We start from the raw sequence: 10,883 nt of genomic DNA on the forward strand, positions 1-10,883 counted from the left end.
GTGTGCAGCTTAAAGTATCCAAATATATGCCAGACATTGGAAAACTCAGCAAGGAAAAGCAAGAGCAAGGATCACACTAAACTGATAAGATCTGCATTTTAATTTAATTTTAAATTAAGATTCTGAAACATTTTGAAAACTTTGTTTACTTATAACAGTAGTTTGATTATATATTATAGACTTAGAGAGACACTTCTAAAAAATGTTAAAATGTATAACTGACACGCAAAGCCTTAAATTAAAGTGTATACATGAAGACTCGGCACACCACTGCTGAAAGGTTGCCGACCCCTGGTCTACCCAGTGCATGTGTATTGTGGAGTGAGCAGTCAGATGTGTTGAACAAGTAGACCAAATGGCTTTCATTCCACTTAAAGCCCAGAGGTAAACTTTGGAGATGAGAGAATCTGAGAAGGTTAAGGCAAAAAATGTGACAGTAGTGAAATCAAGCAGGTGGTAACCACTGTAAAAATTGGCACAATGTCTTAATTCTAGCCCATTGATGCTATATATATGCCTATCAGGTGTTTTTAAAACAGCTTAATATGTAGTATCTCTTAATGTGGTTCAATATTTATGTGCAACAGTCAGCAATGCATGTTGTAGGGGCTATAATTTAAAATGCCCTTTCTTTTATGGCTTAATCTTAATTTTTAGTATAGACTATATTTTGGTGCTTATATTTATTAAGATTATTTTATAGTGCTTACAAGTATGCTAGGTACTTATTCATATTAAACTATCTGATTATATAACTTTGTATTTGTTGTGCCATAGCAATATTTAACATGGAAATAGAGACAAATTGCCAGAATAAGAACATTTCATAGGTGGAAATCTGTCATAATGTGTTTTGCTAGTATTTATGTATGCTTTTGTTTTCTTCATTAGATAAAGCTATTGCAGTGCTATCTGCTTGTTTAGAAAGTGACAGCCTCACTGCTCAGAGAATAGGAGCAGCTGCACTTTGGTCTTTGCTCCACAATTATCAGAAGGTTAGTATTTGGAAAACACTTCCAATTCAAAAAAAATAATAAATTAAAATCAAAGCACTTAAGCTGCAGTAATAATAGTTATGTCCTTATAACATTTTTGCTATAATGTTGATCTTCTACAAGTTAGATGTACTGTAAAATATATCCTCTATGTACAATTATAAAATTAGGCCCCAGTTCTGCAACTTTTTCAGCCTGGACAGACACCCATGCCTGGGCAGATCCCATTGAAATGAATGAAGCTCCATGCAGATGTAGGGATCCACTTCCAAAGAACAAGTTGCAGGATTGGGGCCTTAATAAATAAAAACCTACTCACTGGAAGATTCACATCCTTTAAAAATATTTTTAATTAAAATTAAATCACTAGTTTTCCTTTAAGAAGAGGTATATAAAGGAGGGACACATTATTTTTCACATCAACCTAAGTAACATGATAGCGTTCTTGTAAGTTATCATGTAGCTTCTGAGATATGCTGATTACAATATGATATTTTTATTGCTTTAGAAGTCACACAATATATGCCTTTTTGTACTGTGCTTTTTTTACCATGAAGTTTGCAAGAATATAATTTGTGTTTGCCAATTTAATATTCCAAGCAATACTTACTGACACACCAAGCCATGGCTTGGGAAATGGGTTCCATTATTGCTGCAATTCATTGCTCGCCTGTTTATTTTTCACAAATGCAGTATACATGATGATATAATCACTTGTTGAACTGTTAAATTCTTGAACACTATATTCTGTTGCCTTGCTGCCAAAAAATAGCTGCGGGTTGAAGACATAGCCTGATTTTAAGAGCATCAGCATGTGGGAATAAATGTAGTTATTGGATTATTCTTATTTGTGCTACAGGCAAAAGTGACTTTGAAGAATCCATCAACAAAGAGAAGAGTAGATGAGGCTTATTCTTTAGTAACGAAAAGTAAGTTATTGGAGAATTTTGTTTCCATCTCAAAGGAGTAACAGCCAATTCTGTAATTTTTCTGTGAAAAGAAATCATTAATACACTATAGTGCTCTGCAGTACAAGAGAAAGGAAGCAATTTCTTGTGTTGTAAGCTTTTTCTAAAATGTGAGGTTCTGCTTGATGATCCTTTTAAATCCACATGTGCTTTGCTGTTCGGCATCTCCCCCCCCCCCCCCCCAAAAAAAAACCCTTTTGGTGACAAATTGTAAATAAGATTTGTGCGATGGTGATTGCTAAGGATTAGTCTGCAAGATACATTTGATTGTGCTGGCAGCAAAACGATTTTGTTGCCACAGCTTCTCTGTGCTAAAACCTTGTATTTTGGTGATAAGAACCACTGCCCAGTTAGAATTGACCTCACTTAACCTTGCTGAATTCAGCTACACAGGAAAGACCAGAATACTGTGCTTTCCTGACAGTACTGCTCTTTAAATTGGCTGGTTTTTACTTGGACTTTTTGAAAGCATGTTGACTGTTTTAGGAAATTGCAGTTAGCTATAATTTGGATGGCTTTTACGTAATAGATAACTGTACTTACAAGCATCTGTAATTGGACATTTCTCTGAGCAGCACTGTGGAGTGGGGTTGTAGCTACAGTGGCTAATATGTGGGCACATTTGTTCTGCTCGTTTTCATTGGGACCCTGCTCCTGCAAAGACTTACGAGCATGCTTACCTTTAAGCACTCGAGCTCTCCTAGTGAGTTCAGTCAGGCTGTACATGCTCTTCAGTACACATACACATCATTGCACAATTGGGGCTAAATTGCCATATTTGTTTACAAGACAGAGTGGCCAGCAAATGGCTGCTAAATTCAGATGATATTTGTTTTATTTTGGAATAGACTAGCCTTGGTTAGATGGATTTTTGCCAGCATATCTGATGACCATCCTGTGTTAGGAAATACATTTTAAGTTCTATATAATGAATGTACAGTGGGTTTTTTTCCACTCATTTGTATTTTGTGTTCTGTTCATACTGTTGCAACTTATTCATTCAGTAGGTTAAAAGTACTTGCAATCGGAATGTCTTGTTTGCCTGGCAAAATCATTGTACCTTACAGTACTTTGTATGTCCATAGAGCTATATAAAAACAGCATATGCTGCTGGGAAAGCTTTCATGACTTTACAAGGCTGAGCAGGCTTCCAACTAGGAGAGTGAGTGGCAATATGCTGGTTGGGGCACTTTAGAAATCCTTTTAGAGTGCAGGTGGCTCAACTTCTGAAGTGCTTTAGTAGCCTTGTTTTAGCCTTGTCCTTCCCCACTCTACCATGTGCTCTGGAGGAGTTGTAGTAGAAGCATAGTCTCTCATTCATGCTAAGGCAATTGCCAAGGATACACTGGTTGGAGCCTGAGCAAAGGCTCGCTTGCCTTCTTTGTCCCACTTGATTGGAAATTTCCAAGGGTATTGTATTAGTAAATGTTTTGTAATGTCTTTTTTGTAGAAACAATGACAGCAATATGAAATGCTAGTACAGGATATTGCTGTAAAATATTTGAGGGAAACATGACTGCCAATTTGTTGTGCAGATTATAAAATGTGTGCATTAGTAAGAGGCTCTTGAATCTGTGGGTTTAATGTAACCTCTGAAGTCCTAGTATGTGAAATATTGAAAGGTAGTAGAAAAGCTCTGAAGTCTTGATTTTGTTTTTTTTTTCCTCTTTAGCTCTTTCACAGCCAGAAGGAAACCAGCTAAAAGTCTATCACTTGAAATGTCTAGAGAATCTAGTGAGACTTCTCAATAGTTAATGACTGTTGGTGATTTGTCATGTTGAAGGTGGATTGCTTACTCCATGGAAGACTGGAATTTAAAGAAAAGATTTCTAATCCTGAGATTTGTGGAGGCATCATGTCACAGAAAAAATGTACTACGTCTCTGGGAAGGGAGTTGATCACCTAACACCAAAGAAAGAATATAGGTTATGGTTGAAACAGCATATACTGTATTCCCAATGGGAAATTGTGGTGATACTGCATCTGGGAAATGCAAAAGGAGAATGAGAACATGGGGGGTAGGGGGAGAGGAAGAAAGAGTTTAAGAAATTAATAATTTTATTAAATTATGTGTTGAAATTATTACTGGAAAATATTAGTGGTTGGTTTGAGCCCATCTAAATAAAGTTTTTTATTAAAATAAATTTTAGTTGTGGATCATAATTTATAGATGAGTGTAAAACATGAAAAAGGAAGGAATGCAACTCCTCACTTAAAAGAGGGGTGTGTGAATTTTTACATCTGCTGTGCTGAGATACCTTGGTATATCGTAATGGTTAGGTGTCTAACAGTAAGAGTAAATCTTAATTCTTATTCAAGTGCTTGCTCATATCTATTCCAGTTAGGTGTGTGTGTGCCACGTGCACAGTCGTTGGAATGTTTTTCCCCTAGCAGCATCCATTGGGTCAGCTGTGGAGCCCCCTGGAGTGGTGCCTCGGTTCCTTCTTACCATCCATGAGAGTCGTTGGAACTTCAGCTTGCTTTCGCAAGCGCTCCCCTGGTTCTTCTATAGTTCAGTGTATATAGTTTTCATAGTTTATAGCTTTATAGTTAAGGCTACAATTTGGTCATGTAGGTTGTAGAAGTCACAGAATCTGTGACTTCCGCAGACCTCTGTGACTTCAGTCTGCAGCTGCTGGGAGCTGCAGGGTACCCTCACCTTCTGTGGGGGCCTGGAGCTGCGGGGTACCTCCGCCACCACCGGTGGTGGGGGGGAATCCCCTGGCTGTCCCCAGCTGCCAGGGCCGCAGGCGGTGTGGGGAAATTCCCTGGCATCTCTCCAGCCCCCACAGCTCCCTAGCCACTGCAAATGGTAGGGAATCCTCTGCAGCTCCCTAGCAGCCACAGGTAGGGGTCTCTCCCAGCCACAGGGCAGGAGCGACAGCTCCCAGCCACAGGAGGGCAGGGTGCTGGACCCTCCTCCCTCCCCGTTTCGTCATGGACATTTTTAGTAAAGGTCAGAGATGGGTCACAGCTTCTGTGAATTTTCGTTAATTGCCTTTGACCTGTCCGTGACTGTTACTAAAAACGTCCAAGACAAAATCGTAGCCTTACTTATAGTTATTTTGTTAGTGTACAGGGGAGGTTCTTCCCCACCCCAACTTTCCTGTTTCCCTTGGGATTCGGGACATGCCTCGATCCCAAGGATTTAAGCCCTGCAAGTCTTCCCACAAGTCCATGCCAACAGGCGACCCCCATGGTTCTTGCCTCAAGTGTCTGTGGGAAGCACACCAAACTGACTGGTGCAAGATTTGCAAAGGGTTCTGTCCCAGAACTCAGAAGGAGCAAGACTGTAGTTAGTTTGAAAGAGCGCCTCGTAGAGGTGGCTTTGAAGCCTCAGCCCGCCTCGGCATGGCAGGATCCGGCACCGAGTTCTTCTGTGCGGAGTGCTCTGGCCTTTGTAAGAGAAGCAGTGCCAAGGAAGGACTCTGGGCATAGAGACCATCGGCACCATCGCTCCCTGGCACCAAAGCCTGCAGAGACAGCAAGGTGAACTGGTCTCATTCCCCGGTGCCACAGAAGCAGCACTGGAAACAGGACGGGCTGACCCCCTACACCGAGATCTGCTGCCCTGGAAGCCACCATTGGGGTGCATCCTACAGAGGAGTAGGTTCATGAGCCGGCACTGTCAACTTTGACCCTGCAGAACAAACGAGAGAGGCAGGGCAGCAGGATCCTACCCTAAATCAAAGGAGTCTAAGTGACTGGACCTTTTCTGATGCAAGGTCTATTCAATTAGGGCTTTACAACTCAGTATTGCCTACCGGCAGGCAATCCTGAGCAGGTACAGCTTCAGCTCCTGGAACTCCATGCTAAAATTCAGGGAGTTGGTACCCACTACTGTTAAAGAGGGCAAGGCAGTGTCACAGACCTCATTACAGGCTACACTGGATGCTGTGGACTCAGCAGCGCACACCTTGTCCTCAGGCATCAGCATGAGGCATAGCTCATGGCTCCAGGCCTCGGGGCTGCCAGCCAAGGTGCAGCAGACCCTCCAGGACCTCCCATTTGATGGGGTGGCCGTATTTGTGGAGCAAACTGACTCCAGGCTGCATAGTCTTGAAGACTGTAGGGCTACGCTGAAGTCACTAGGGGTGCATACCCCAGCCACTCTGCAAAAACACTTTAAACCTCAGCCCTCATAGTGCCCTACCAGCCATGCCCTAGATAGGTCTTCTCTAAGTAGCGTGGCAGGAACGGCAGGTGCAAGCTGTCTCAGCCCTCATCTAACCAGGGCCAAGCGTGCACTTCCTCAGGCTCTAAGCAGGTCTTTTGAAGGTGCTCCTAAGGATGACTTATCAGCCATTGGATCGGATCCTCATCCCTGCTTCCTGAACCATCTATCCCACTTCTACCATGCTTGGTCCCAAATAACATTGGATGCTGGGTTCTTTCCATGGTAGAAGTGGTATATTCTCCCCAATTCTGCTCCTCCTCTCCTTTCCACCCCACTTCTCTGTCCCTCTTCAGGGACCCTTCTCACGAGCACCTCCTTGCGCAGGCGGTGCAGACACTCCTCACCACAGGGGCAGTGGAGGAGGTTCCTCAGGAGCTATGGGGCAAGGCATTCTACTCCTGTTATTTCCTAATCCCCAAAGCCAAGGGGTTTCGGGGGGAGGTGTCTCAGACCCATTCTAGACCTGTGAGGCCTCAACAGATTCATGAGGAAGTTGAAGTTCTTCGAGTGCTTGCTCATATCCATTCCAAGTAGGTGTGCGCGTGCCGCGTGCACGTTCGTCGGAAGAATTTTCCCCTAGCAACACCCGGCGGGTCGGCAGGCGCCCCCTGGCGTGGCGCCTTTGCGGCACCGTATATATGCCCCTGCCGACCCGGCCGCTCCTCAGTTCCTTCTTACCGCCCGTGTCGGTCGTTGGAACATGGAGTGCGGCTTCGCTGACCTCCACATCCCTAGCGTATCACCCGTTCTATCTCTAGTTCATTGTTATACTGTAGTTAGTGTTGTTTAGTACTTCTTCATAGTTGTTAGGTATAGTTTCTAAATAGTTTGTATATAGTTTGAGGGCTGAGGTATTTTCTTCCTCGCCCGATCCGGGACCCGGGCTCATGCCTGGCTCTCCCGGCTTCAAGCAGTGCTCAGCCTGTCGTCGGCCGATGCCAACGGGAGACCCCCACGATCGTTGCCTAAGGTGCCTGGGGAATCCCATCTGACGGACAAGTGCCGAATCTGCAAGTCCTTCAAAGCGAGGACAAAGAAGGAGCGGGACTCCCGTTTGAAACAGCTCCTTATGGAGGCCGCCCTGACCCCGGCGGTCCCGGCACTGACCGCACTGCAGCCCGCACCGAGAAGAACTTCGTCTTCGGCACTGGAGACAAGCGGTACCGCCTCAACACCGCGGCACCACAAGTCTCCAACTCAGAAGCCAGCCCGGCAGCGCTCGCTTTCGCCTAGGACGAAGAAAGCGACGGCTCCTGCGGTCGCGACTCCAGCACCGCAGTCCGAGCCTCGGAAACCATGCCGGCAGGCACCGCCATCTGCCCCGGCACCGGTGATCCCCGCACTGTCGACTCCGGCCAGGCAAGAGCCGTCGAGTCCGGTGCTTGATAGCTCCCCGGCACGTACCGTGGTCGAGCTGACGGTTCCCACTACGCCGGAAACCTTTGCAACGGCGAGGGACCTGATCACGTTGACTGAGCCTTCCCTGCCTCAGCCCCCGGCACCGCCGATGCGGGCACTTCCATCGCTGGGAAAGCCAGCTATGCTCCAGCCACCATCTCTTGGAGCAGCGGACAGGCACCGGTCCCGGTCGAGATCTCGGCACCGATCCCGCTCACGCCGTCGGTCGCCTTCTCGACGCCGCTTGCAGTCCCGGCACCGATCCTACTCTCGGCGTCGGTCGTACTCGCGGCACAGGTCTAGATCCCGATCAATGGACCGATGCTCGACGCGTCGCTCTACCTCTAGGCACCGCTCCCGATGAAGTCCATCATTCCGTCGGCGCACTCGATCCCGGTCGACCTCCCGGCACCGTGCTGGTCGTAGGTCCCGCTCCCGATCTCGGCACCAGTTCGACTCCCGGCACCGTTCTCCCGCACCGCCTGGCACCTGGCACCGGTCATACGGCCTGTCCGCCCTGCCTTGGCCGTCGAGACACCCTTCAGGTTCCTCGCGGCCAGACAGCGCGCTCTATGGAGATGTGGACCAAGGTCTGGAACAGCCCCAGCACTGGTCCTTCTGGACGCCTTGGGCATACCATCAAGCCCAAGGCGATCCCTGCCCGACGTCGAGATCTACAATTACCACCCGTCGGGTAACAGAGGCAACTATCAGTGCCCCTCCTCCGGAGACCGATATTGCCGAGTCCCAGGACCCAGAGGCCGCCCCGGAATCGAGCCACCCTCTGGAACAGCAGCCTTCGGATGAGCCCCCGATCCCCGGTCTCTCCTCCTCCTCCTCACCAGATGAGGCAGTGGCGGGCACTTCGACCTCTGGCCCGCCCCCCATCGACCTTCGGGCTCACCAGGACCTGTTCCACAGAGTGGCGTTGAGCATCAACCTCCAGACAGAGGAGGTTCCAGAGGTTGAGGATCCTGTGGTGGACATTCTCTCGTCTGATGCACCGACGAGAGTCGCCTTACCTTTCATCCGCTCAATTCAATCCAGGGTGGATTCTATTTGGCGTCTCGGCATCTATCCTCCGACGGCCAGAGACGTGAGAGGAAAGTACATGGTCCTCTAAAGGGGTACGCCTCTTAAACCCTCCTCCTCCATCCTCTTGTCGTCCATCGTAACGAGAGGAGCGTATGGCCAGCCAGCCCCCCCCAAATCGCGGAGGTAACGTATGGACTGTGCGGTCCGTAAGGTATTACTCCAAGGGGTCTTCAGTTAGTGGGGCAAACCAGCAAGCACGGCTAGGCAGGTACAACTTTAATTACCTGGCAGTCCATTGGAAAAGTTTGTAGCTGATCCCGAGGATCCCGTCCGAGTTCAAAGGCCTCTTAGAAGAAGGGGATAAAAAGATACTAGAATTCCTTACAGCTGCACTCGATGCCGGCGGACTCAGCGGCAAACATCGGTCGGAGTCACCATGAGACGGATTTCGTGGTGGCAATCTCGGTTACCCTCGGACTGCAACATACAATCCAAACTTCCCGATTTAGGGCAGGCTCTTCTTCAGAGAAGACGGACCAAGCTGCAAAGCCTAAGGACATCGCTAATAATGCGCATCCCTTGGCATGCACACTCACAAACCAGCGAGGTCCTTCGGCCGCAACTCAGTCTTACCCCCACCACGCCGCGCAGTACTTCAACAGAAGGCGGGGACGAGTGAACCGAATGCGCCAATCAGGTTCCCAAGGGGCAAAATAACGTGCCGCCAAACACCGCGCAGTGGACCGAAACAAACATTGAAGGTTGCGCCAGAGAGCAGAGCACAGTCCTCCCGGATCTTTTCTTTTCATCAACCACCTTCTCCTTTCCTCCCGGCGTGTCAAAAACTTCAGTCGATGGGTTCTGCACGGTGGAGTTTGGCTAATCTACAGTTGTTTCGCCTCACCTCCACCACCTCGCCGTCCCTCTTCGACCCCTCTCACGAGCATCTCCTTACAGGAGGTCCCACGCTCTCGACGAGCAATAGAAGAGGTGCAGCAGGACCGCATAGAGGATGTTACTCACTATTTTTTAATCCCAAGTCGAAAGAGGTCTACCGACCCATCGACCTCGCGACTCAACGCCTTCGTAAGGAAGTTAAGATTCCGATGTGTCCTCTGGGGTTATCGTCCCGTCCCTGGATCCGGAGACTGGTTCGCTGCTCTCGACATGAGGACGACTAATTTAATGTTCGATCTACCACCTCACAACGTTTTCTCCGCTTTGTGGCGCGGACGTCCACTTCAATTCACGGTCCTACCCTTCGCCTGTCCTCTTGCCCATGGTCTTTACGAAAGATATGGCAGTAGTGGCGCTTTCTCCGTCGCCAAGGCATATATGTCTTCCCTACCTAACGACTGGCTTGTTCACGCGTCCTCCAGAGCTCAGGTGCACGCACTAACCAGTTATCAGGAACTAATCGAACTCTAGGGCTCCTGTAAATTTTGACAAGTCCATCTCGTTCCAACTCAGAGGATAGAATTCATCGGGGCTGTCTTGGACCCACGGTCGCGACAGCCTCGCTTCACCCACGTCGTTTCCAGGCAATCGTCTCATCATGGAAAGCCTGCTAGCCTCCCCACGACCTCGGCAAGGTTGTGCTCACCTCCTGGCACCATGGCTGCGCCTGTACTTTATTGTCACCAAGAAGTGCCAACGCTCATCTCCCCACTGTCAGATCTTTAGCTTCACGTCCTTACGCCGCAAGGGACAGCGGGACATTGTTGTCAACTCACAAAGGACAGTCTTCACTCCGTCAGTGTGGCAAAACCCCTCCCTGTTGTGCGCAGGGCTTGCCTTCCACCCCAGTGCAGCGTCCTTTCATTAACAACTGGACGATCCTCTCTGGAGCTGGGAGCTCACATGGGGTCATCGTCGGACAAAGGGCCCTCTGGTACGTCGGAAACTGTCGCTGACATAAACATCAGGGAGCTGCGACGTCCGCCTTTGCCTGCCAGCCTTCTCCTCACCTGCAAGGCCCTGTGTCGTTAGTGCCACGGAAAGCCACTCGATGTCACTTATAAACAAGCAGGAGAGAACCCGCCTCTCCCTCTTTTTCAAGAGAGCCGATCACAATTGGGATTTGTATAACCCACAATATGGATCTGATGCCTCCTTTCTTCCGGAGTCCAGAACTGTTGCGACCACCTCAGCAGTCCTTTCAGCCCACAAGGTCCCTTCGTCCGACTAGTCCATTCTCTCTCGGAGGTGGGGTCTTCCAAAATCGATTCTCGCCTCCCGTAACCGGAAGTGCCCCAGGTTTCTGCTCCTTCCGCGGTCGTTGCCCGCGGCTCACTCATGGACGCATTCCTC

General features: G+C 48.4%; 1 protein-coding gene across 4 annotated transcripts in view; it reads left to right on the plus strand.

Moving 5' to 3' along the window:
- Window positions 1-4,107, plus strand: part of RTTN (rotatin) — a 161,431-nt gene extending 157,324 nt beyond the window's left edge. For all 4 annotated transcript variants that reach the window (XR_012655334.1, XM_075062917.1, XM_075062916.1 and 1 more), the window contains 3 exons: window positions 892-995; window positions 1,855-1,924; window positions 3,636-4,107. Coding sequence is in view for 3 of the 4 variants with exons in the window: in XM_075062917.1 (XP_074919018.1) it covers window positions 892-995; window positions 1,855-1,924; window positions 3,636-3,718 (257 nt within the window). In the remaining variant the exon portion in view is untranslated. The remainder of the gene's footprint in view (window positions 1-891; window positions 996-1,854; window positions 1,925-3,635) is intronic.
- The last annotated feature ends 6,776 nt before the right edge of the window (window positions 4,108-10,883 follow it).

Source organism: Chelonoidis abingdonii, chromosome 2 (genome assembly GCF_003597395.2).
Source record: "Chelonoidis abingdonii isolate Lonesome George chromosome 2, CheloAbing_2.0, whole genome shotgun sequence".
NCBI lineage: Eukaryota > Metazoa > Chordata > Testudines > Testudinidae > Chelonoidis > Chelonoidis abingdonii.